At 43.6% G+C, this 27053-nt stretch overlaps 1 protein-coding gene across 3 annotated transcripts in view; it reads right to left on the minus strand.

Moving 5' to 3' along the window:
• The window catches only part of usp25 (ubiquitin specific peptidase 25), a 189758-nt gene extending 166615 nt beyond the window's left edge, over positions 1 to 23143 (minus strand). For all 3 annotated transcript variants that reach the window (XM_084320122.1, XM_084320123.1, XM_084320121.1), the window contains exon 1: positions 22950 to 23143. In XM_084320122.1, coding sequence (XP_084176248.1) covers positions 22950 to 22991 — 42 coding nt within the window. In that variant the 5' untranslated portion in view covers positions 22992 to 23143. The remainder of the gene's footprint in view (positions 1 to 22949) is intronic.
• Between the last annotated feature and the right edge of the window lie 3910 nt (positions 23144 to 27053).

Consider the following 27053-nt stretch of genomic DNA (forward strand, 5'->3'; position numbering starts at 1 on the left):
TCAATAAGAATAGAGAGCTGCAAACGGAAATTAATGCCCAGTTATTGAGAGAACTGTTTACTGGTCTACTGTCACCACCTTACAGAGGGAATTACCCCGAAGTCCGGCTACTTTATAACAAGCAAGTTACATGACCGGCGCTCCCCTGTACTCTACTGCGGTTCAGATTAATACAGGAAAGGTACATTGGGGGCTGGTTTCTGGGATATGAAAATAAATCCTGATTTCATCTGTGAGTTGTAAACTGTATGGAAACTAGGGCTGTCTTAAATACTTCGAAGCTTCGTTTGATGGGCATGGGATTAGAATATGAAAATAAAATTCTATACTAAAAAAAATAAAAATATATGATTTATTTTTTGTGCAAAATCAACTCTGCCTCTCTTTGTTAACTACAACAAGCAATGCTGTTTGTTATTTAAGATGAGGTCGGACTCGGCACTGACAGATGTGTTCATTGTGCTGCTTTTATAAAGCCTCAAATGACGGCTTACAATATTTCATGAAAGCAAAGTGTTTTGTTTGTCTAATATTTAAAAAAGGTTTAAACTTTACAGCACTGACAAAGTTGAACAAAGTGCTGTACAAGTCCCACAACATAAAAAAAAATTAAAATAATAATAATAATTTATAAAATAAAAATATTTATCTCGAAGCTTCGAATTAACACTTTGACTGCCGGAAAACGCTGTACAGCGTCATTCCCGGCCATGCTCAAGTTGCCGGAGGACGCTGTACAGCGTCCTTATATCAATATTTCAAAAATCTGCGATCGGATTCATATTTCCCCTCCGCTGGCCTGAGATCCACCAGGAGGACCCACTGAGCTCTCTGGCGGTTCAGGAGCGCCATCTGGTGGCCGATCGGCGCAATCGCCAAACAGGAAGTGCTATGGAGGTTGTGCTGGTCGACCATATTACTTCCGGGCACTCTGTTTGGCTCACGGAACTCGATCTCGACACAATACATAGCGATCGATTGCCAATAACTCGATAAACAACATGATTTGGACATATATACTATTATACAAGCTGGAAATGGACCCGATATTTCTACATACCATAATAGGTAAATGACTGTTCCACGCTCATCGCCCAACGGCGCGAGGAGGATACGGTAAGATTCAGCGTTATTTTTGATCGTATTCCATATAAACTGTTATGATGAACATATCACCCACACTAGATGAATGATATAACGCTGCCCACGGAATTATAAACGATCCCCCGCCCATCCGGTCATCATCAGATCATATGTAGATCATTCTAGAAGTACGTCCAATTGAAATTTTTTATATCGCCCCGATTGCCATCAAACTGTATTTCATCATCAATATAATGCATTTGGGGCTATATATCACGTTCTGGAGAAAGCTGCAGAAAGAGATGAAAACATACTTATACATTAGACCATACTTTACTATGAATATGTGAATGAAAAAGTTTAACGTTGCTACACAATGAACAATACATATAGGACTTTGAATGGGCCCTAATAATGGCAATGTAGCAATAGAATTTAAAAAGTTATAGCCATGCAAAGAAGGGGTACTTCTCCATAGACAAATAGAGCCGGCAACCTATGGTATATAATGAATTTAACCCATGGCACCCAAAGTGTTAAAAACGAATCTCAGCCCCGAACTTTCGAATTCCAAAAAAAAATCTAAGGTCAGCCCTAATGGAAACGTGAAGTTAGCTCATGCACTTTAGTTTAATACATGAGGCATTGTCTAACGTTATCTAGCTGGCTAGCTACTGATAGCTCCTGATATCAACGTCTGATATCATTTTGGCATGTTTTCGCAGTAGTTGGCTAGTGTTGGCTAACTAGCTATCGTTGTTCCGTGAGCTAACTAGCTAACGTTACTGTTTAAACAAAATGACCCAGTCAACTATTCACTTTAGTTTAATACATGAGGCATTGTCTAACGTTATCTTGCTGGCTAGCTACTGATAGCTCCTGATATCAATGTCTTATAACATCATTCGTTTTTGCAGCTGTTGGCTAATTAGTTATCGTGTTTCATAGCTGTAACTGAACACTGAGAACATCTTATAAGTTTCAGTTCATAGGAAAATACTTTGACTATAATGGTCAGAAGTAAATTAACTTAGATACTGTTATGCTTAACACCCAGTACCAGGGCACGAAATTAACTTTGACTCACCGGCCAGTGGCGGGTAGATGGGAAAAATCTACCCGCCAAGCATATTTCTTACCAGCCATTTTTTTTTAATAAAATATATATAATCATACTTGTAGTTGTATTATCTGCGAGACATCGCCACCACGCAACAAGTCAAAATGCTCGCTATCTGCAAACAGCTCCACTGTCTGTGTGTATACTCGAGTAGCCTCCAGCTCCAGCAAGGATTCTCCGGCGCTGCAGCTGGACCCTAGGTCAAATCACATTCAGCATGCCCTCATGCGATGGAAGCCAGGGGCTCGAATACGCATCGAATCAATGTTATAAGACATTGATATCAGGAGCTATCTGTAGCTACTGCTAGCCGGCTAGATAACGTTAAGACAACGCCTCAGTGAACTATTTAGTTTACTGGGACATTTCATAGTGAGCTAACGTGAGCTACCTAGCCAACGGAGGTATCATGCACTACTAGACTATTGCTGGAGCATTTGTTGATATCAGGAGCTATCAGTAGCTAGTAGGGCTGTCTTAAATACTTCGAAGCTTCGTTCGATGGCACAAGCTTCGAACATTAAAAAAAAATCAAAGTTTAAAAAATATATATATATATATATTAATTTTTTTTCAAAAAAATATTCAAAAAAAATTTTACTTCGATTTGTGTGTGTGTGTGTGTGTGTGTGTGTGTGTGTGTGTGTGTGTGTGTGTGTGTGTGTGTGTGTGTGTGTGTGTGTGTGTGTGTGTGTGTGTGTGTGTGTGTGTGTGTGTGTGTGTGTGTGTGTGTGTGTGTGTGTGTGTGTGCACGCGCATGGGGCCATTGGGTGGGGCCGGGGGACAAATACACTGGAGGAAAGTAACCCAGCTCAACACTGCCCAAATTATATCATCACTATTGCCTGTTTGAAGGATATCATCCTCAAACACATATACTCTACATGCAGGGAGCGAAATTAACTTTTTGACTCACCGGCCAATCTACCCGCCAAGCATATTTCTTACCTGCCAACTTCTTTTTGATAAAAAAAAATGTATTATTATTTTATATAGATTTTTTTTTAATAAAATATATATATTATATAATCATACTTGTGATTGTGTTATCTGCGAGACATGGCCACCTCGCTGTCTGCAAACAGCTCCACTGTCTGTGTGTATACTCGAGTGGCCTCCAGCAAGGATTCTCCGGCGCTGCAGCTGGGCCCTAAACGCTACATTCAGCATGCAAAAGGATTCTCCTGCGCTGCACCTGGACCCTATTCAGCAGCCCTCACTCATGCGATGTAAGCCAGGGACTCGAATACGCATGTTGTTGTTGTAGGACATTGATGTCAGGAGCTTTCTGTAGCTACTGCTGGATGGCGTTGGGACAACGCCTCAGTGAACTATTTAGTTTACTGCGACCAGGGTTTCCGTTAGAAAAAATTGTTGCCGGTCTCCGTGACCTGCAAGATTTCAATCTACCGGACAAATGAGATTAATTCCGGTCATAGTTTATTGAGCTTTAAAACAATTGATAGGCAGGCTATATAAAGAATGTCATGTAGATTTATAATATTATTACTTAAAACTAGACTACTTTTGCGTATACAGTCATTAATATATTCCAAATAAAATAAGTCCCTCGATACTCCGTGCTGCTGCTGACTTGAAATAAAATAGACCGTGTATGTGGGCAGTCGGTCCGACACTAAACAGCAGTCTGTTATAATCACATTTTTATGAGCTAACAAATTCCGTTATATTGGACATTTGTATTAATTATATCAAGCGAAGAACTGAGAAATTTGGCAGAGACGGCAACATTATCGTGGGTTTGCGTGATGTATATCTCCACCTCCCAACGACTTGGTGCTGGTCATAATGTCCGGTGAAAACAACTCCCTCCAAGCACAACTTGACCACCCGAACCGTACCAAAACAGGCCAAAATTAAATAGCCCATGCGACGAACGATTCATTACATTCGTTTCATCGTTGCTCCACCAAGCAGCCGGTCCAACAATATCAGCGCGAGCCGGCCGCAGTTAGTTTGCAAGAAGCATCCAGCTGCAGACCCGCAGAGCAGCTTTCCAGGTCTGGGGACCGCACTGTGCCAGCAAAGCTGGTGGGTTATGTGGGTCTGCAGCTGCATGCCTTCCGCAAATCCAGCAGCAAGCTCTCACTGACACAGCGTCGTCATTACCAGACCGGCTGCTTGGCGATGCAACGACAACAAACGCAATGATTGTTTCGTTCATCGCATAGGCCACCCAACTCCAGCCCATCCAAATACAATTCAAATAATCAAACTGTGCCCAGAGGGAACTATTTTCACCGGACACTATGACCGGAGAGATTAAATTTGTCGGACTTCAACAGATTTTGCCAGTCAAATACCGGTAATTACCGGCTAACGGAAACGCTGACTGCGACATTTCGTAGTGACTAGTGAGCTACCTAGCCAACGGAGGTATTATGCACTGGACTATTGCTGGAGCAGTTTTTGATGTCGGGAGCTATCCGTAGCTAGCCGGCTGGATACCGTTACACAATGCCTCATGTATTAAACTAAGTGAATAGTTGACTGGGTCATTTTGTAACGGTAGCTAACGTTATCTCACGAAGGTCCCACACTGACTAGACTAATGTCACAGTGACTGTCGGAGGCAATAGCCTCTGTTTACATGCAGGCATACAGAAACAGGTGGGGAGGGGTAGCAGCAGCAGCAGCAGCAGCAGCAGCAGCAGCAGCAGCAGCAGCAGTGCGCGGTGCGCTGTATGTCTGTGCTGAGACAGCGAGTGAGAACTCCGCTAAAGAATTGGATCATGATTTTCGGTTTTCACATGACTATTTGATTGCCCGCCACACGGCGGTCAGACCTCTCAGTGGGAGGCGCCAAAAGTAAAAACTGAGCGCAAATGGCGGGTGGCGCTCTCTAGTTTCGGTCCCTGTCTACATGCCTTGTAGAATTCCACACATAAGAAAGAAAGATACTGGGATGAATAAACAAAATAGGAAATAAAATGTAGAAATGCATGCAATACATAAATAAATATGAATCTCCATATGAAATAGAACATTTAGATAAGGTGCTACTGAGATGTTTTGGTGAGTTCTTTGTTTTTTTGTGGAAGTAGCTAGTGATGCACGATATATCGGCAGCCGATATAATATCGGCCGATATGGCCGTTTTTTTACACATCGGTATCGGTCCGATATCAAGATAGGGCCGATATAAAAAAAATAAATAAATAAAAAAATCTTTTTACATGTTTTGGCCTTAAATAGTTTCAAAATATCAGTCATTTCTGAAAATAAGTTACAAAAGTAAAAAAATTATGCGTTTTGGAAAATAGCTCTTTATTTGATTATCATAAAAAAGTGTTTTCTATACAGAGATATCGACATCTGTAAATATCGGTATCGGCCAGAACAGCAATATTAATATCGGTTATCGGTATCGGCCACAATTTTCACATCGGTGCATCACTAGAAGTAGCCCTTCTTAAAAATGCATAAACATTCACTGATAATTGGTCTGTAGTGGAGTCTACAAGGTCTACATTGCCGGACCATGTAGAATCCGGACCTTGTAGACAGACATAATTCTGTGCATAGTTTAGTCTACACAGGCCATATTTCAAATAATCAAAATCTTACTTCATTCATCTTAAACATTCTTGATTTGGGGGATTGGTAGTTCCCATGAAATCTGAAGTTGTTCAAACGACAACAGCGATCCACCTTGAATTAAATCACACAGCCGAGTGAAACCTTGTTGGCTGCGTCACAGTCACGAAAGGGGCTACTTAATTCATTAATCCAATCCACTTTATTTATAGAGCACATTTAAAAACAACAAAGTTTACCAAAGTGCTGTACAAGTCCCACAACATAAGATAAAAAAAATAAAATAAAAATCCGAAGCTTCAAATTAAAATCGAAGCTCGGCCCTGAAGCTTCGATTGCCAAAAAAAGCTTCGAAGGTCAGCCCTAGTAGCTAGCCGGCTAGATAACATTAGACAATGCCTCATGTATTAAACTAAAAGTGAATAGTTGACTGGGTCATTTTGTAACGGTAGGTAACGTTAGCTCACAGAGGTCCCACTAGACTAGAGCAGTCAGCAGACTGTCCGAGGCAATAGCCTCTGTGTTTACACGGGTTTGGGAGGGGCAGGAGGAGGAGGAGCATTGCGCTGCAGGTCTGTGTGCTTGAGACAGAAATCAGCGAGTGAGAACTCCGCTAAGAATTGGATCATGTTTTTCGATCGGTTTTCACATGACTATTTGGTTGCACGCCACATGGCGGACAGACCTCTCAGTCTCACTCGCCAAACCTAAAATCTGCCCGGCAATGGCGGGTGGCGGGCTCTAATTTCGTGCCCTGCCCAGTACTATTCACTTTACTTAATTTCTAAGATTAGATTAGATAATTTAGACAGGACTTTGAAAATGCCTGTGTTAGACCTACAGTATAATACTGCCAGCTGCTATAAGAAAACCAAAAACGATCGGTATCGGCAGTGTATCGGCCGATATGACTCAGACGATCGGTATCGGTGGCAAAAAACGTGATCGGGGCATCCCTAGTCATTTCGATTATGTATTTAATGTGTGTCTGACCAAAAGCTCTTTGTCACTTTGTACAACATGTCTCTGATTATAAACTGACCACGCTCACTTTCTGGTCAAACGTTAGCATGTCTGATTATAACCTGAGCTCTGTTAATAAACTATGTTTCTATATTTTTATAACAGCTGACTCTATCTCAATTTCTACAGCTTACAGTCATGGCTCGTTTTAAATATTCCACAACAGAACTATTCGGTACTAGGGATGCGTGGGTGAATTCGAATGAAGTGCGTTTGTTTTGACTGTAGGCTCATCCCGTTTTGCCAGTACTGTGGTACGACTGACGGCCTGTGGTTTAGGAACAGGGCGTTTTACACAAATCCAGCGCTCCCTGGCTGTGACGTAGGCACGTAAGTTTCTGAATCAGCGTGGACGTTAAAAACAAAGATGGCCGCGTCGGTACTCGGAATTTCAGAGGAAAAAGATCGCTTGCGATTTGTAATAAATGCAATGCAGAAGTTCCACAAGGAGGGAAAAGGGCAACAACTTGTAATACATCCAGCCTGACGGGTCACCTGCGGCATCACCACCGCTACGATGGTGTGTTATTGTGTTAACTTAAGGTGCTCCCATAGTCGAGCAGACTGTACACAGAGCAGACTCCGCGGAGGTCCGCGCGGCTCTTTGAGCTTTCATAGTCGAGCAGATCTCAGCGGACGTCCGCGGTCTATTTCCTACATTTCTCGCACCAGTTTTACTACATTTCCCACAAAAAAAGTTTTACGCACTTGAATAACAGGTAGCGAGATGCAATGTACCGTATAGGCTTGAGGTGGACAGCGCGTGGTGCTGAAATGAAACAGCATTGCATGAAATAAAAGCACCAGTTTTATTTAAAAATATTGGAAACGGAGATAACATTCTATGTTATCTCCGTTTCCAATATTTCGAAATAAAACTGGCAATTTTACACACTTCATTTAGAAAAGCCATTCAAACATCTCTCTTGGCACGGAGCGAGTGGTCAGAGTAAAATGCAGATCGGCGTCACATTAAATGCAGTTCGATGTCAACCAAAACGCCGAGCAGCGTTTTGTGTGACACCAAGTCAGCGGCGCGGATGTCCGCGCGTCAGAAAATAGTAGCTTCGCACCTGTGGGTCTGCTGTCCGCTGAGATCAAAGCTCAAAGAGCCGTGCGGACCTCCGCGGAGTCTGCTCTGTGTACAGTCTGCTCGACTATGGGAGGGCCTTTAGAAGCCTACGACGATGCGAGGAGCTAAGCAAAGCTAGCCCCTTCCATGACTGTGATGCAACCCTCGGCTGAACGCAGTCACTTATTGCTCCATAGTAGCCAGGTTAATTTGCACCACCAAGGACTGCTTAAAAGCTAGCGGCTTGAGCCCTTGGGTCATTTCTGTCAAACTTCTTTAATTTAGCAAACGACTCGTCAATAGCTGGCTTTGGATTCACAGCAGCTTCTAGCTTCTAGCTTCTAGCTTCTAGGTTCTAGCTTCTAGCTTGTTGCAGGTGACTTGTTGTGGTGGTGGTGTCCACTCAAAGCCTTTTTTTCAAGGCTCCGCTTTGAAAAAAGAAGAACAAAAAGCTTTGAGCGTCTTAGGTTGGATGTATTATAAGTTGTTGACGGATTGTGAATTTTCATTTGGAAAAATAAATATGGTCACTTTATCAGTCAAAACTGTTGTCTTGGCTTTTGTTTCTGTTGTCTGGTTAGGTCACATTTAAGTTGGTGTTAAGTTATTGTCCTGGGAAGTCTTTTTATGTATTATTATTGTATTGTGATATGTTTTGTTTCATATTGAAAAAAAAGATAAAAAGAAATATATACATTAAAAGAAAAATGTATAATACAATAAATATCGGTTATCGATATCGGTTATCGGCCTGAGGAGCATAAAGTTATCGGTATCGGTGTCAAAAAATCAATATCATGCATCCCTATTCGGTACAGCCCTAGCATGTTTTGATATTGTCAATTATCTCACTTTTACTAGGTGACCAACTCAAATATGCCACCAGAAAAAAAAGGAAAATGGACACAGGGAAGTTTTTTAGTCAAAGGGCACTAGGGCAGCAGAGACAAGTGATACAGGGACACAGGTATGGTCTTACAATGGCTTAGTGATTATAACAGTGCAGTTCAGCATTCTGTAACCCATACTTTTTGTGAACGTGTTTTTGATATTACATTCTGTTGAACACACACCTCAGAACCGTACCTAATTAAAATTGTCTCAATTGCAAGAAATATAATAGACAGTTATGATATTACATTCTGCTCAGCATAATTTGTATGCAAAATATTGTGGTTCCCTGCTTTAGTCTGTTGACACATTTCTATACTACCATAATTTTCGCACTATAAGCCGCACCTGAATATAAGCCGCAGCAGCTAAATTGAATGATGTGTACATATATAAGCCGCACTGGACTATAAGCCGCAGGTGTTTTAATGTTTAATTACCATATGTAATTAGCATTGGGACACAATACTGTCGGACAAATAACAAGAATTAACTCATTTACAAGTTGTATTAAATTTAGCAAATAAGGGAACAGATAAATAACATTTCAATGCAGTCAAAAAAGCAATATTTAGATTTTTACATTTTCGGGTTTGGTCACGTCGAGTCACATATAAGCCGCACCATTATATAAGCCGCAGGGTCGAAAAATGGGGAAAAAAGGCGCGGCTTATAGTCTGAAAATTACGGTAAATGCTTTTTTGTCCTCTGGTGTGGTCCCGGCACTTTTTAAACATGCGGTTGTGCAGCCCCTGATCAAGAAGCCTGGGCTTGATCCTGCAGCCATGTCAAATTTTAGGCCCATCTCTAAACTGCCATTTTTATCAAAGATCCTTGAGAAAATTGTCTATACTCAGCTAATGAATTTTTTAAACGAGCACAATATTCGAGGTTTTCCAATCTGGTTTTAAATCCCTGCACAGCACTGAGTCGGCACTTTTAAGAGTTTTTAATGACATCTTTTTAGCTACTGATTCCAGTGACTGTGTTGTCCTGGTCCTTTTAGACTTGTCGGCCGCTTTTGACACAGTGGACCATGACATTTTAATTGCCCGCCTTGAACAGTGGGTGGGCATCAGAGGCATAGCCCTTGAATGGTTCATGTCCTACCTGGCAGATCGATCCTTTTGTGTCAAGCTCGAGGACTCCGTGTCCTCTACTGCCCCCCTATTGTACGGTGTACCCCAGGGCTCGATACTTGGCGCCGTCCTGTTCTCTATTTATTTATTGCCCCTTGGTTCCATCCTCAGAAAGCACGGCATTCCTTTTCACTGCTACGCTGATGACAGCCAGATCTATATGCCACTAAAAAAGTCTGGCTCTTTTTCCATAGAACCGCTGACCAAATGCCTCGATGACATTAAATCCTGGATGGCATTGAATTTTTTTAATTTTAATGACAAAAAGACGGAGGTCATGGTTTTTGGTGGCCCCTCTGTGACCTCACTGCTAGATCTGGGTTCGCTGGCACAACATGTCAAACCAATAGTAAAGAACCTAGGTGTAAAGATCGACCCAGACCTTAAATTTGACAGCCAGATCAAGGCCGTGGTTAAAACGAGTTTTTTCCAGTTGAGGCAGCTGGCCAAAATTAAGCCCATCCTACACTCCCAGCATTTTGAAGCAGTAATCCATGCATTTGTGACTACCAGGCTGGATTACTGCAATGCACTTTATATAGGGGTGAGTGGATCCTCAGTGGCTCGCCTTCAGATGGTGCAGAACGCCGCTGCTCGTCTTTTAACTGGCACTCGTAAATACGACCACATCTCACCGATTTTATTTTCACTCCACTGGCTCCCAGTGCACTTTAGGATTAATTTTAAAATTATTTTATTTGCTTTTAAAGCTCTTCATGACCTTGCTCCACCCTACCTCTCTGAGCTGTTGCAGGTCTATACACCTTCTCGCTCTCTCAGGTCAGCTGACCAGCTGCTCCTAGTAGTGCCTACAACTAGGCGTAAGCTCAGGGGGGACCGTGCTTTCTCTGTTGTCGCCCCCAAAATGTGGATTGAGCTGCCACTGCAGATTAGGCAGGCCTCATCACTGCCTCGTTTCAAAGGCCTCCTTAAGACCCACCTTTTCTCTCTGGCTTTCGACACCATGTAGCTTGTTGATTTTATGATCTTATTGTCTTACTGTTTTGTTGTTGTATCGTTTTGTTACTGTGTCCTTTGCTTTTAAATATATATATATATTTTTTAAGTACTCTGATCTATTTAAATTTGTATTGCTGCCTATATTTACCTAATGTTTTTTATCTCTGTTTTGGTACTCTTGTTTTTTTAATCTATTTTTAGTGCTGCTAATAGTTTTTAATATGATCCCCCTGTACAGCACTTTGTGCCCCTGTGGCTGTTAAAGCGCTTTATAAATAAAGTTGGATTGGATTGGTTTGTAGTCCTGTGTCATACCTAAATGTCACCCCCCCACCACCCCTTGCTTATTTTAAAAGCCCAATGTTGACAGCTATGGTCTGATTAGAACAGAATATATGTACTGGGATGTAGTAATAGGAAACATGGATTGAAATCATGAATAATATATTATATCTATATAGATTTGAGACCAGCAGAAATCGGGTCAGGACCAGCTTGATTCTGACTTTGGAAAAAAGTTCCTAATGTACATAACCACACACCCCACCGAGAGCTGTGCCATCAGCTGAGTACTGAATCATTTTCACAACTAACGTTAGCTAGTTCATAATAACTAGCTAGCTAGCTAGTACAACCACAACCTGAATAAAGACACCAATTGTTGCAGTAATTAAATAAATGTAGCAGTACTGCTACATCTATACATTTATGACATATCAGATTTGCAAATACAGTACTGTTTGTGATACAAAAGTGTCCAGAAAAGGAGTGTATATACATTTGGCGTAGAAACTGTACATTGGAGGAGGTTGGATGGGTGGGGTGGGGTTGGGTGGGTTGGGTGAGGGCTGTACATTGGAGGTGGGGGGGGGGGGGGGGTTGGGTAGGGGACACACACATTTTACACTGTACATTGGAATACTGACAAAGCCTTACTTGGTAATTTACTGTACAACTAGGTTAGGACATTTGTAGGGGCCAGTTTCGAATTGCAGTCTCACGTAGGTGTTTTTTGAGAGTGTTTTTGAAAGTGGGTAGTGATTCACATTCCTTTACAGCTTTAGGTAGGGGCCAGGGGGCGAAATTAAAGCCCGCCGCCCGCCAGGGGCGCTCAGTTTTTACCTTTGGCGCTTGCCACTGAGAGCCCTGCCCGCCGTGTGGCGTGTAGACGTGTAGTTCATAATGATACTCTTATTTTGAAGATCTGTGCGGGTCTCATTTCCGGCCCAAGCGCAGCTAGAGTCATAATATCGATGGCTCCGGCAGTTAGCAGCATTCGGTTCGTATGATATTCTTATTTTGAAAAAAAACGTGGCAACGAGTCATATCCGCCCAGCCGGGCCAGCCCCCTGCAGCGGGATACTATTGGCTTCTGCTCGTATCAACACAGAGCGGCCCGCGCCCCGCAGCTCTAGTGCCACTGCTAACGTTAAGCTCTCAGAATGGTAGCAGCTCGCCTGCAGCATCTAGTGCTAACGTTAAGCTCCCAGAATGGTAGCAGCTCGCCCGCAGCATCTAGTGCTAACGCATTGTCTAACGGTATCTAGCTCAGGGTTTCCGTTAGAATTTTTCTTTGCAGGTCTGAGTGTCCGGTAGATTTCAATCTACCGGACAAATGGGAATAATTCCGGTCAGAGTTTATTGAGCTTAAAAACAATTGATAGGCCTATATAAAGAATGACATCATCAAGGCATTTATAATATTTTAACTTAAAACTAGGCTAGTCATTAATATATTCCAAATAAAATAAGTCCCTCGAGACTTCGTGCTGCTGCCGACTTGAGGTGTCGGTGGGCAGTCTGCCCGACCTTAATAAACAGCAGTCTGTTATAATCACATTTTTATGAGCTAACGAATTCCGTTATATTGGACATTTGTATTAATTATATCAAGCGAAGAACTGAGAAATTTGGCAGAGAGAGACGGCAACATTATCGTGGGTTTGCGTGATGTATATCTCCACCCCCCAATGACTTGGTGCTGGTCATAATGTCCTGTGAAAATAATTCCCTCTAAACACAATTAGATTATTTGAATTGTATTAAAATAGGCTAAAATTAAATAGCCTATGCGATGAACGAAACAATCATTTGTTTCATCGTTGCTTCACCAAGCAGCCGGTCTAATAATGATATCCTGTTGTCAGCGCGAGCTGGCTGCTGATATATTTACGTGAAGCATGGAGCAGCAGTGTTTTTAGGTCCGGTCTGGAAACCGCTCAGCAGCACCCCCACCCAACAGCTGAATTGCCAATGGCTGAATTGGAGTACTGCACCCTGCCGGCCAGCAGATGGATGCTTCTCGCAAATATATCAGCAGCCAGCTCGCGCTGACAGGATGTCATTATTAGACCGGCTGCTTGGTGAAGCAACGATGAAACAAATGTAATGATTGTTTGTTTCGTTCATCGCATAGGCTATTTAATTTTAGCCTATTTTAATACAATTCAAATAATCTAATTGTGTTTAGAGGGAATTATTTTCACCGGACATTATGACCGGAGAGATTAAATATGTCGGACTTCAACAGATTTTGCCGGTCAAATACCGGTAATTACCGGCTAACGGAAACGCTGATCTAGCTGGCTAGCTACTGATATCAACAAATGCTCCAGCAATAGTCTACTCGAGTGCATAAAACCTCCGTTCCCTCGTTAGCTAGCTCGCGTTAGCTAGCTCACGCTAGATAGATCTGTCCCAGTAAACTAAATTGTCTTAACGTTATCTACCGGGCTAGCAGTAGCTACAGATAGCTCCTGATATCAATGTCTTATAACATTGATTGAATGCGTATTCTAGCTGAGGGCATGTTGAATGTGATTTGACAAAAGAACGGTAACGTTATAAATATGTCCAGCTGCATCGCCGGAGAATCCTTGCATGCTGAATGTAGGGGCTAGCTGAATATAGGGTCTAGCTGCAGGGCCGGAGAATCCTTGCTGGAGCTGGAGGCTACTCAAGTATACACACAGACAGTGGAGCTGTTTGCAGATAGCAAGCATTTTGACTTATTGCGTGGTGGCGATGTCTCGCAGATAATACAACTACAAGTATGATTATATAATATATATTTTATTTTAAAAAAATAATTTTATATAAAATATATATATATATTTTTTTTAATCAAAGACATTTTGGCAGGTAAGAAATATGCTTGGCGGGTAGACTCTTCCCATCTACCCGCCACTGGCCGGTGAGTCAAAAAGTTAATTTCGCTCCCTGGGTAGGGCGTTCCACATTGATGTGGCATAATTGCGAAACGTGTTTAGTCCCTTGTTTGAGTCGAATCTGGGTTTTACATGATTTGTGGAGCTCCCTCTGGTGTTGTGATCGTGGTATTCACTGACCTTTGGGAAGTATTTTGACATGTACATGGGTACCTTGGTCGCGTAGTGTATCTTGTAGACCAGGCCCATTGCAAGTTGCTGTACTCTGTCGTCTACTCTAAGCCATCCTAGGTTAGAGTTAGGGGTGGGAATCACCAGTTTCATCATGATACGATACGATATCGATTCTTTGGACAACGATACGATATTTGCCGATATCACAAAGTCTCTCACGATACAATACAATACGATTAGATTCAGGTGCCTGCGATCGATATGAGATGATATCATATGCCCATTTAACACAATCAGTAACATTTAGATCAACAAAAAAAAGGTAATGAAAATATCATTTGACATTTGTATTTTTGAGCTCTTCCAGACATTTAAAGGAAAATCAATCTATTGTTTTTAATACAAATAGACCTCCTGTTCACTGTAAAGTGCCACGTTTTTATATATTGAGCTTTAAACTTTAAGCTACATTTTTTGGAACTCAAAACTCACAACCTCCCTCTCCCAAACCGTTCCTACAACAATTTGTTGATGTTGCATGATCATGTATAGGCCTACATTTATTATGTATTATATTGTTTATGTTTAAATAACATTTAAACATCAAACTCCTCTGACCTCATCTGGTCTTTCCAAAGACGCGCGCACACACACACACACAGAAAGGGAGAATGCTATGCTGTAACATCTACACACACGGAGCTACTGCTGTTGTTCTTGGGCGGATATGAGACTCGCCACAGGATTTTCAAAATAAGAGTATCGATATGAATCGATCTTATTACATCGCATCGATCCGATTCGATTGTTGATAATTACATCGATGTATCGATCTGGATCGATGTATCGTCCCACCCCTAGTTAGAGTATGTTGTTACAAGAGAATGGGATGTTGTGTTATGGGTTGGGATTCAATACAGATGCACAGTGGATACGCTCTAGTCTCCTGTCTCGTTATTTAACACAAACATGGTGTCAGAAGTGGCTATAATTACGTGAGTAATTATACGGATATGGTGCGCTACGGCACAGGAAATCGAGGAAAAGGAGAAGTCGGGGAGTGAAGCAGTGAGCGTTTGCGGCGAGCTAAGCTACAAACAAAAACACAGCATCACCATGGCAACAGCAATACCGCCACCAGAGGAGATGAAGATGAGCGGCGATCTCGCAAGTAACTGGGATAATTTCCGATCGGAATTTGAGGACTACATACTGGCAGCGGGATTGGAGGACAAGGTAAAAGAAGTGCAAGCAGCAATCTTGCAACGGGTGATGGGCAGTGAATGTCGCCATATATACAGACATAATTTAGGACTTACGGCGGACCAGGGGAAGGACGTGGCGGTCATCATTCCTGCTTTAGAGGCATATTTTAAGCCAACAAGGAACATTATTTTTGAAAGATATGTGTTTGGGAAATGCAATCAAGATGAAGGGGAACCCATAGATTAATTCATAACAAGGCTGAAGGAGAAGGCGTCTTCTTGTGATTATGGGCAACTCAGAGAGCAGTTGATAAGAGACAAAGTAGTGCTGGGGGTGTGTGATGAGAGTGTGCGCCGTCGTCTACTCAGAGAGAAAGATCTTACACTGGAATCAGCCATTGAGATATGCCGGGCTGCAGAAATGACTGATATTAGAATAAAGGCAATGACACAGGATAGACATCAGACATCAGCAATGATACCAGAAACTGTACATGCGTCAGATGGCCGGCGGCCACGAGTTCTACCCAGGCAGGAACGATCTGACAGGTCTCAATATCAACCTAGGCAGGAACCCTCTGACAGGTCGCAATATCAACCTAGGCAGGAACGTTCTGACAGGTCGCAATATCCACCTAGGCAGGAACGTTCTGACAGGCCTCAATATTACGCGCCAGGCGCGAATTCAAGCGCTGCGTGTAGGTTCTGCGGCACTGCGCACAGGCGCGGACGGGAACAGTGCCCAGCCTATGGCAAGACCTGCCGTATTTGCGCAAAACTCAATCACTTTGCTGTAGTATGCATGCAGAGAGGCCAGGCCACCAGACAGCTACATACAGCAGACATTGACACTGAATACCTTGAGAATATGTACAGTGGAGAGGCAGAGGCTCACATATACACGGCAGAGAGCATAGGGGCAGTTCAGGGAGGTGGAAAAAAATGGTTTGCACATTTAAAGATTAACGGAGGGTTGCAGAGGTGCCAGTTAGATTCAGGGGCAACCTGTGATGTGATGAGCATAAAAGACATGAGGAGGCTGGGCCCTGGAGCAAGGCTATTGCCCAGCCAAACAAGGTTGGTGCTGTATTCAGGTCAATCAATTCCCTCATTTGGCTTATTCAAAACCGAGTGTGTAGTGAGAGGGAAGACACACAAGCTGACCTTCGAGGTAGTAAGAAGCAGCCAGAGACCCCTTTTGTCAGGTGAAACCAGTGAGCGCCTAGGCTTAATGCGCTTCACCATCCCTGAGGAGCTGTTGATGGTAGGACATAGCAGCTCAGTCCCACTAACCAGGCAGCAGCTTGTCTGTACGTACGATGAGGTTTTCAACGCCCCTGTGGAATCAGTCCCAGGTGAAGTTCATTTTGAGTTGGACAGTAATGTAGCCCCAGTGCAAGCTGCTCCACGTAATGTTCCAGTGGCACTTAGGGAGGCAGTGAAGGCACAATTAGATAAATATGAGAAAGATGGCCACTTGGTTTCAGTGTCGGAGCCAACAGAATGGATCAGCAATATGGTGATTGTCAGACGGCCAGAGAAGCCGATCAGGATATGTATAGACCCAAAGTCATTAAATGTGGCTTTAAGGAGATCTCACTACTTAATGCCGACGCTGGAGGATGTCCTATACAAGCTGCCCAGGGCTCGCATTTTCACTCTAGTGGATGCACGGGATGCTTTCCTACAGTGCAGGCTAGACGAGGAAAGTAGTTACACCACCACATTTTGGACACCTTGGGGCAGGAAGCGTTGGTTAAAGCTGCCATTTGGGGTGTCTGTGGCCCCAGAGATATACCAGCGAAAGCAGCATGAGCTTTTAGCAGGGCTCAGTGGAGTAGAGCCCATCGCAGACGATATACTGGTAGTGGGCTGTGGGGAGACAGAAGAGGAGGCTATACAGGACCATGACACTAAACTGATAGCACTCATGGAGAGGTGCAGAGAGGTTAGGTTGAGGCTAAGTTTGAAGAAACTGCAGTTCAGGCTCAGAGAAGTCAAGTTTCATGGACACATCCTGTCAGCAGAGGGGCTCAGGGCAGACCCAGAGAAGGTCAGGGCGGTCCAAGACATGCCACACCCCACGGACGCCAAGGCGGTGCAGCGGTTTATTGGGTTTGTGACATACCTCGCAAGGTTCATGCCCCGCCTCTCTGAGATATGCGAGCCACTGAGGAGGCTGTTGGACAAGGCCGTCCCATGGCACTGGCTTCCCAAACATGGTGCGGCGATCGAGGAGATCAAGCGTCTGATCACAGTGGCCCCGATCCTGAAATATTACGACGTGACCAAGCCGGTCACCATCCAGAGTGATGCAAGTCAGAAAGGACTTGGCTGCTGTCTGTTCCAGGAGGGTCAGCCAGTAGGGTACGCATCGCGGGCACTGACTCAGACAGAACAGAACTATGCACAGATTGAGAAGGAGTGTCCGAGTATTGTGTTTGCGTGCCAACGCTTTCACTATTATCTGTATGCACGGGGGGAGATTGTGGCGGAAACGGACCACAAGCCACTCATTTCGATATTCAACAAACCCCTCCTCACTGCACCCAAACGGCTCCAGAGCATGCTGCTCACGCTGCAGAACTACAACCTCAAGGTCACATACAAGCCAGGCCCGGACATGCACATCAGTGACACATTGAGCAGGGCCACGGCTCCACCACAGAGGACTGACACGGGATACATGAAACACACAGTCTGCAACCTGCAGAGGGCACAAGAGGACACTGAACAGATTAATCAGGCTGATTATCTGAATGTCACCAGCCAGCGGTTGAATCAGATCAGGCAACACACTGGGGGAGATGAAACCCTTCAGTTGCTCAAAGCGGCAGTGCTCCAGGGATGGCCAGATCACCGGGAGGAGACTCCCCTGGCGATCAGAGAGTATTGGTCAATCAGGGACGAGATCAGCGCACAAGATGGGGTGCTCTTCAAAAGTCAGCGAGTCATAGTGCCGAAAACGTTACGGGCAGAAATGTTGAAACGCATACACGCCAGCCATGTAGGAGGAGATGCCTGCTACAGACAGGCCAAAGACACACTGTACTGGCCCAACATGCAGGGTGAAATCAAGGATTACGTGAGCCAGTGTTCAGCGTGTAATGAATATTCTCATGAGCAGCAGCGGGAGACAATGATGTCGCATGCACTCCCAACACGGCCATGGCAGATTGTCAGTATGGATTTGTTCAGACAAGCGGGCAAGGACTTCCTACTCATGGTTGATCACTATTCAGATTTCTGGGAAATAGAGCTACTCCCTGACCTCTCAGCAGACACCGCGGTGTTAAGGTGTAAGGCCCAGTTTGCACGCCACGGGCAGCCTGACCGGGTGGTAACAGACTGTGGATCTCAGTTTGACTGTGAGAAATTTAGAAAGTTTGCAAAAGAATGGGATTTCGACCATGTCATGTCCTCGCCCAGGCACCCAAGGTCTAATGGAAAGGCTGAATCGGCAGTGAAAGTTGTGAAAAACCTGTGCAAGAAAGCAGCTAGTGCAGGTAACGACCCATGGTTGGCAATCTTGCAGTGGAGGAACACGCCCACAGAGGGCATGCTCAGCAGCCCAGCGCAGAGACTGATGTCCCGGAGACTGAAGACCCCACTTCCGGTCGCTGACTCGCTCCTGGGCCCCAGCGTGGTCACGGGGGTTCCTGAGAAGCTGCGGGTTAAGCATCAAACGGCCAAGCTGGGTTACGACAAGTCGGCCAGAGATCTGCCCGAGTTGTGTATCGGCCAGGACATAAGAATGAAGCCCCTGCCTGGAGACAGGACGGGCAAGTGGAGGAGAGGAGTGTGCCTGCAACCGGTGGCCCCCAGATCGTACTTGGTGGATGTCGAGGGGACATTCTACCGGCGGAATCGGGTGGACCTGCGACCAGCGGAGGGGGATGTGACTGGACGCCGCCCGGAGCAACACAGAGTGCAGCACAGCGGCCCACCTGAGGAGCCACACAGCAGTCCGCCCAGCAAAGGGATGGACAGCAGCGTTTCCGTTAGCCGGTAATTACCGGTATTTGACCGGCAAAATCTGTTGAAGTCCGACATATTTAATCTCTCAGGTCTTAATGTCCGGTGAAAATAATTCCCTGAGTCTAAGCACAATTTGATTATTTGAATTGTATTAAAATAGGCTAAAATTAAATAGCCTATGCGATGAACGAAACGATCATTACATTTGTTTCCTCATTGCTTCTAATAATGACAACGACGTTGTCAGCGAGAGCTTAGTGCTGGGTGTGCGAACTTTTGTGAAGCTGCAGAGCCAGAGCAACATCAGCACAATGCAGTATTCCAGCAGTACTCCAATTCAGCCATTTTCAGCCAATGTTGGGTGGGGGGCGCTGCTGTGCGGTTCCCAGAAAAGAGCCAATAACAACTAAATCAGCTGCTCTGCAGCGCCATACTCTTTGCAAATAAGTCAAGTCAAGTCAAGTCAAGTCAAGAGTTTTAATTGTCACGGCATACAGGTATACAATGAAATGCGGCTGGTCTTGCCCGCGACGATGTGCAATACAGTGGTACAACATATAATAGAATCCAATAAAATACAGTGGTACAACATATTAATAGAATCCAATAAAACAGTGCAATAAACAGGTACATGGTGTGCCATCTCGGTATCTGTACATTAGTATTTACAGAGCATATAGGACATGCTAGGTAGCTTTAGTAGTGCAATACACTGTTCCTGATGCTATACTACTTTAACACTTTGGTTGCCTAAGGTTAAATTAATGATATACCATAGATTGCCAGCGCTATTTGTCTATGGAGAAAGTCCCCTTCTTTGCAGGGCTATAACTTTTTAAATTCTATTGCTACATTGCCATTATTAGGGCCCATTCAAAGTCCTATATGTATTGTTCATTGTGTAGCAACGTTAAACTTTTTCATTCACATATTCATAGTAAAGTATGGTCTAATGTATAAGTATGTTTTCATCTCTTTCTGCAGCTTTCTCCAGAACGTGATATATAGCCCCAAATGCATTATATTGATGATGAAATACAGTTTGATGGCAATCAGCGCGATATAAAAAATTCCAACTAGACGTACTTCTAGAAGTTACTACACGTCATCTGATGTTGACCGGATGGGCGAGGGGGCGTTTATAATTCCGTGGGCAGCGTTATACCAATCATCTAATGTGGGTCAAATGTTGATAATATCAGTTATTATCGAAGACGGTAACGTTACACGCTGAAACTCACCCCAGTCTCCGCGCGCCGTTGGGCGATCATCGTCGAGTAGAAATTTTATCATTAAGGGATATATTATTACCCGGTCCATCTCCAGCTTGTATAATGGTATATACGTCCAAATCATGTTGTTTATCGAGTTATTGGCAATCGATCGCTATGTAGTGTGACGAGCTAGAGTGCCGGAACCTATCCCGAGTGCCCGGAAGTAATATGGCCGACCAGCAAAACCTCTACTGCGCTTCCTGTTAAGCGGTTGCGCCGATCGGCCACCAGATGGCGCTCCTGAACCGCCAGAGAGCTCAGTGGGTCCTGCTGGTGGATCTCAGGCCAGCGGAGGGACATTATGAATCCGATCGCAGATTTTTGAAATATTGATATAAGGACGCTGTACAGCGTCCCCCGGCAACTTTAGCATGGCCAGGAAAGACGTCTAAAGACGGGTCCCGGCAGTCAAAGTGTTAAGTGGCCTTTCCTCTGGCCATAAGTGTGCGTGTGTGCGGCATGAGTGTTAAAGTGGCTGCTAGTGTGTAAGTCGTTGCGAGGTGGAGAGAGTCGTCACGCAAACCACGATAATGTTGCCGTCTCTCTGCTTTCTCAGTTCTTCGCTTGATATAATTAATACAAATGTCCAATATAACGGAATTCGTTAGCTCATAAAAATGTGATTATAACAGACTGCTGTTTAGTGTCGGACCGACTGCCCACATACGCGGTCTATTTTATTTCAAGTCAGCAGCAGCACGGAGTATCGAGGGACTTATTTTATTTGGAATATATTAATGACTGTATACGCAAAAGTAGCCTAGTTTTAAGTAATAATATTATAAATCTACATGCCTTGAGGATGACATTCTTTATATAGCCTGCCTATCAATTGTTTTAAAGCTCAATAAACTATGACCGGAATTAATCTCATTTGTCCGGTAGATTGAAATCTTGCAGGTCACAGAGACCGGCAACAATTTTTTCTAACGGAAACCCTGATGGACAGTAACACGGGCAATGACACTATCACCCAGGAAGTCAGGCCATTCAGGCGGAGCGACCTGTACCAGCCTGTGGTGGACCCTCCACCGGCACCAGAGTACAGGACGGCCAGTGGTAGGCTGGTGAGAGTGCCACAAAGACTGGACTTATAGAGACTGGTTAATGGGTATGGTATGGTGTAAAAAAAAGAAGAAAAAAAAATGGAAGAAAATGCACAGAACAGATGGTTGGGGTTTTAAATAAGGACGTTTATGGGGTTTCTTGTAATAATAATAATGTGCACTAAGGGATGCCGTAACTATTGTTATCTAAAAAAAAAGGAGATGTTACAAGAGAATGGGATTGTTATATAAACCCCCCCTCACAATGGTGTGTGTGTTGGTACGGTCCAGCAGGGACCAGGATGTAAGGTACGCTGTTGTGTTATGGGTTGGGATTCAATACAGATGCACAGTGGATACGCTCTAGTCTCCTGTCTCGTTATTTAACACAAACATATGTCATGTCATATATGTTATGATGAATTGAAAATGGGGGACCCTGATGTAAACCAGACGAAAGTCTTTCTCTGGTCTGCATCCCCTTAACAATTGTATGTATTGAGCTGTACTGTACTGAACCCATTCTGCAATCTGTTAATAAACTTTTCAATCAATCAGACGTTAATGTTATTATTAGCTGTCAGACTTGGCTTGCTAGCTAGCCAGCTCCAGTCATCACCAAGTAATAACAACAAAGCCTAAAGGCACAACGTTACAGTTGCATCATGTCTAGCTGTCGCCGCTGGCTATGACTTGTAAACAAACATATCACATGCGTTGGGAGTCATCTGAGATTGAGAAACGTCTGTAAGCCAGTACCAAGCACACAGCCAAACTTAACTTATGCCAGTGGCTAATCTTGTAACGTTAACATTAGCGAGGAAGGATAAAGCAAAATATTGAACAATTAAATAGTCAGTTAGCATAACATTGCCGTCACGAAACACTAATCTGTTTACCGACCTGCGTGTTTATTTTATTTTGCTTTTTGTTCATTCGAACGTCAGCATTGGCGATTCACTCTAAAGGCGTGCCACACAAAAATGGCAAACTAATGTTTGTGTGCTAACATAAGCTAGCAGTTAGTTAACGCTAGCAAGATAGCAGACAACACAGGCACTCTACAATGTAACATTGACGTTACCCTAACGCTGCCGTTAGCAACATCTACTCATTACCTATTTTAAACAATACTGCAGGCTAGCAAGGTGCCTCTAACGTTAGCAACGAGACTACAAGTCGAGTCTGAAAACATGTTAGCTAGCCCCACAGTTAGCTATAGCTAACCACCAAGTTAACATTAGCTTCTAAGCTCCTACCTTCTGTGAGTGCTGCTGGAGGACATTCTGCTCCACGGTCATGGCCGGTTGAGGGTGGAATAAAGTTAAACTAGACCAGGGTAGCGGAATGCACAATTTTTTTACAGAATTACATAAAATAATAATTACGACGTCCCCCTCTTTACCAGTGAGACAGCGGGCGCCATGGCACCAGTGTCATCATTATGCCAGACAGTGAGTGTCAAAACCAGATAGAATAAGGAACGACTTCCGGTGGCATGTTTTTCAAAATGAAGGTCTTGTGACAACCCATTTTGGTTTTATGTTTGTAAACACGCTGCGCTCAAGCCAATCACCGTACGACCCCGTTGAAACCACTGACTGTTGGAACAGGTGACCGAGCCATTCCTTGAGCTGCTCATCTGTAGCCGGTCTACTGTGCTACAAAAGGTACAACAACAATAATACATTAAAACAAATTGGACATGACTAGGCTACCAATATGTAGATATATCCTGTCAAGATTGTGTGAAGATTCCTTTCAGTTTTTTCCCCAGTGATGCAATGTTCCAACAGGACACATAGGGGAGGCCTACAAAACAGCACATCTCATAACCATGGTTACACTGGGGTTTTTGTTTTTGTTTTTGTTGCTGAATGATTACGTTTGCATGTCCAAGTTAAAAAGAAACGCCGTTTTGGCAGGAAAACGCGTTTCCCTAGCGGGAACGCTGAAAAGGTGTTTTCGTTTTGGAAACTCGCCGACAATGGTGCCATGTAATTTGCGCGAGCCTGATACGGAGCCGTTCTGCCCCATGCGCAGTAGAGACCGACGCCAAATTCTCCCCCTCCCAGACCCATGTCATGTCAACAAACCCTACCACGCAAGAGTCGACTGCATGAGCAACTTAGAGCTCCTCTTTCAACATAACAAGCATTAAACAAAATGGCCCAGTCATCTATTCACTTTTGTTTAATACATGAGGCGTTGTCTAATGTTTAGCTACTGATAGCTCCTGATATCAACGTCTGATATCATCAGTTTGGCAGGTGCTGGCTGGCTAGCGTCGCTCGTGAGCTAATGTTAGCTACCTAGCTAACGTTACTTTCAGACCCTGTTAGTCAAGTTGAACTATCGCTCTGGGGACGCTGATTAATATAACAAGCTACAACAGTCTGCATTCCCTTAACAATTGTTTGTATTGAGCCGTATTGTATTGTACCCATTCTGCAATCTGTTAAATAACGTTTACATCCATTCATTCTGCTAGCATTAACGTTACTTCGCTGCTAGCCACAATGCTATACTGTTATACTGGCATATCCCAATCACGTTAGCACGTAAGCTAACAAACGTCGCTGCTAGCCACAATGCTATACTGTTATACTGGCATATCCCAATCACGTTAGCACGTAAGCTAACAAAATCTGCGATATTTTTGTGAGACTAAACTCCGCTCTTGGTGGTCAATTGTGTTGATGTTAGTTTTGTTTCATCAACAAATCATCAACAAATGAGGCAGAACACACAGTGAATGTATCCGTTTTTGTTTATTGCACTTTATTTCTTGCTGAAAAATAAATGGTATGTGGCTAAATGGCTCATGCGAGGTATAAAGATGGTGGCTTTTGAGATTTTGAGCAGGATGTGGAGTGTCTCGTTCGACCTTTCTGATTGGTTGAAAATGGCCTTCATGTATGAACTACATCGCCACCTACTGCTTTGGCATTGTACTACATGTATATAGTAGACGAGACAAAATGACGTCTAACTTAACTCTTACTTGCCTGCCAATACGCAGCGTTCTGAAAAGCTAAATGAAACGAAAATGAAATGGCCCTAGTGTAACCGCAGCCGACTATACAATGAATGCAACATAATAAGCATATAAAGAACTTGTTGTGATTGTTGCATAGTATAGTTAGTAACAGCAAGTATAGCATAGGGACATAGAAGAAAAACTGCACATTGTATAGGAGTGTACATAGGACCCAGTGCCTTTAAGCGATTTATTAACATGTCTATTTACCATGTCTATTTACCATGTCTATTCTATTCTCTATCTTTTTATTATTATTACTATTACTTGTTTTATTGCATAATCGTAGCGGGCATGGCCAACCGCATTTCACTGTATGCCCTCTGGTATGTATGTGATGAATAAACTCTTGAATCTTGAATAAGCTATGTACACACATACAAAACATTTCTCACCTAAATTATATGCATATAAATATCTCAAAACTCAGTCATTGTGGCCCTGTGGAGCACTATATGTTCAGTCAGGAGCCTTTGTTCAGTTGGCATAGGACCTTGGGTCAGAGGAGAGTACGTCCAAAAAAACTCAGCTGCGAGGGTCCTCACGTGCACCAAACCCTGGCAGCACATCACCCCCACCCTGCAAAAACTCCACTGGCTCCCCATCAACTACCGAAACCCCTACAAGATCCTCCTCCTCACCTACAAATCCCTACACGGGTTGGCCCCTTCCTACCTGACCAACCTACTCCACCCCTACTCCGACCTCCTCACCATCCCCCGCACCAAGTGTTCCACACTGGGAGACCGAGCTTTCTCTGTAGCTGCCCCCAGGCTGTGGAACTCCCTCTCACCCTCCATCCGAGGCTCTGACACCATCAACCTCTTCAAAACCCACCTACAAACACACCTGTTCAAACTTGCCTTCACGCAACACGGCCATGCTCCCAAGTAGCTCACCCCCTGACTCTTTTCTTTTAACTCATTCAGCGCCAGCGTGTATCCCCATCCCTGTGGTCAATGGGCCACGCTTTAAAAGATAGGCATTTTCACGATGCGTCACGATGTTTCCAGAGCTATATCTATATTCTATATTATAGCTATGGAGACAATACTATGGCTCATTTGACAGTCACTATCTCTCGTCCAACATGTAAAAAAGAGTAAAAAGAAATGTCATGTATACATTTGCGTGTTATCCCGTGGTGAATATTGTATAGTTTCAGAGTGATTCGGGCTAATTCCTGGAAGCTGAGTTATGGAGCGCTATGTGCATTTTGCGAAAGTCGTTCGCGTTTCTCGCCTGGACACGATACTATTTCCAAATCAAAGGTATATAATAGGTATTATGTTTCATCATGAAGGCATCAAAGGGAGGGGGTCGTTTTGTGACGCTCTGATCGTCAGCAACGGCATACGTTTTAGAGTACGTAACATATGATCGTTGCGATCGATGTGAAATCATTGTAGGATCAAAGTAGGCTTGATGTCATTTAGTCCTTACCTTTGTTAGGAGGTATTGCAAAAAGAATATTCCAAATGTCTGATCGCGATTTTCAGTATTGATGTCAATCGGGTCCCTGACATGAAATGGGACAAACTATGCATGAAGTGTGCTGGACACGCAGGGGCTCGAATTAAGCCTGTCACTTGCCCGCGTACCATTTATCCGCCCGGACCATATAAAATGTAACACACAGTGTGAAATAAGGTTTCAAAGGGTAGGCGATACTGCCACCTAGCAGTATGCTGTCACAATTGTCACAAATGGTATCCCCAGATGATATTTCATAAAATTAACATATTCTGACAACATTTATTTGTATATTATGATGGAAATATATGTGCAAATGCTTCAGAAGTCAAGGCTCGACAGTCTTGTCCTTGGATGTTTTGACACTTCAGATAGCAGAAAAATTACCAATAACTAAAATGTTTGGTGGAGTTAGAGTGGGTATGTACATGGGGAAGGTATTAGATATACATGTTATCTTTTTATGTATTTTGATTTTCTTAAAGGAAAACTCCAACATTTTGGGAAATTTGCTTATTTGGCATCTACCCTGGAGTTAGACAAGACGATACATACCCTTTTTCTTCTCTGTGCGTGCAGTAGGAAGACACGCACCGTTAGCCTAGCTTAGCGTCAGTCACTGGAAGTAGGTTCCTCCATTAGCCTAGTTCCAAACGTCTTCCTACTCCTACTGCATGCACAGAGAAGAAAAAGGTATGCATGTTCTTGTCTAACTCCAGGGTTCCCAAAATGTTGGAGTGTTAAGATACATACCTTTTTCTTCTCTGTGCATGCAGTAGGAGTAGGAAGACGTGCACCGTTAGCCTAGCTTAGCGTCAGTCACTGGAAGTAGGTTCCTCCATTAGCCTAG

The sequence above is a fragment of the Notolepis coatsorum genome (genome assembly GCF_963971535.1).
Source record: "Notolepis coatsorum genome assembly, chromosome: 8".
In the NCBI taxonomy this organism is placed as follows: Eukaryota; Metazoa; Chordata; class Actinopteri; order Aulopiformes; family Paralepididae; genus Notolepis; species Notolepis coatsorum.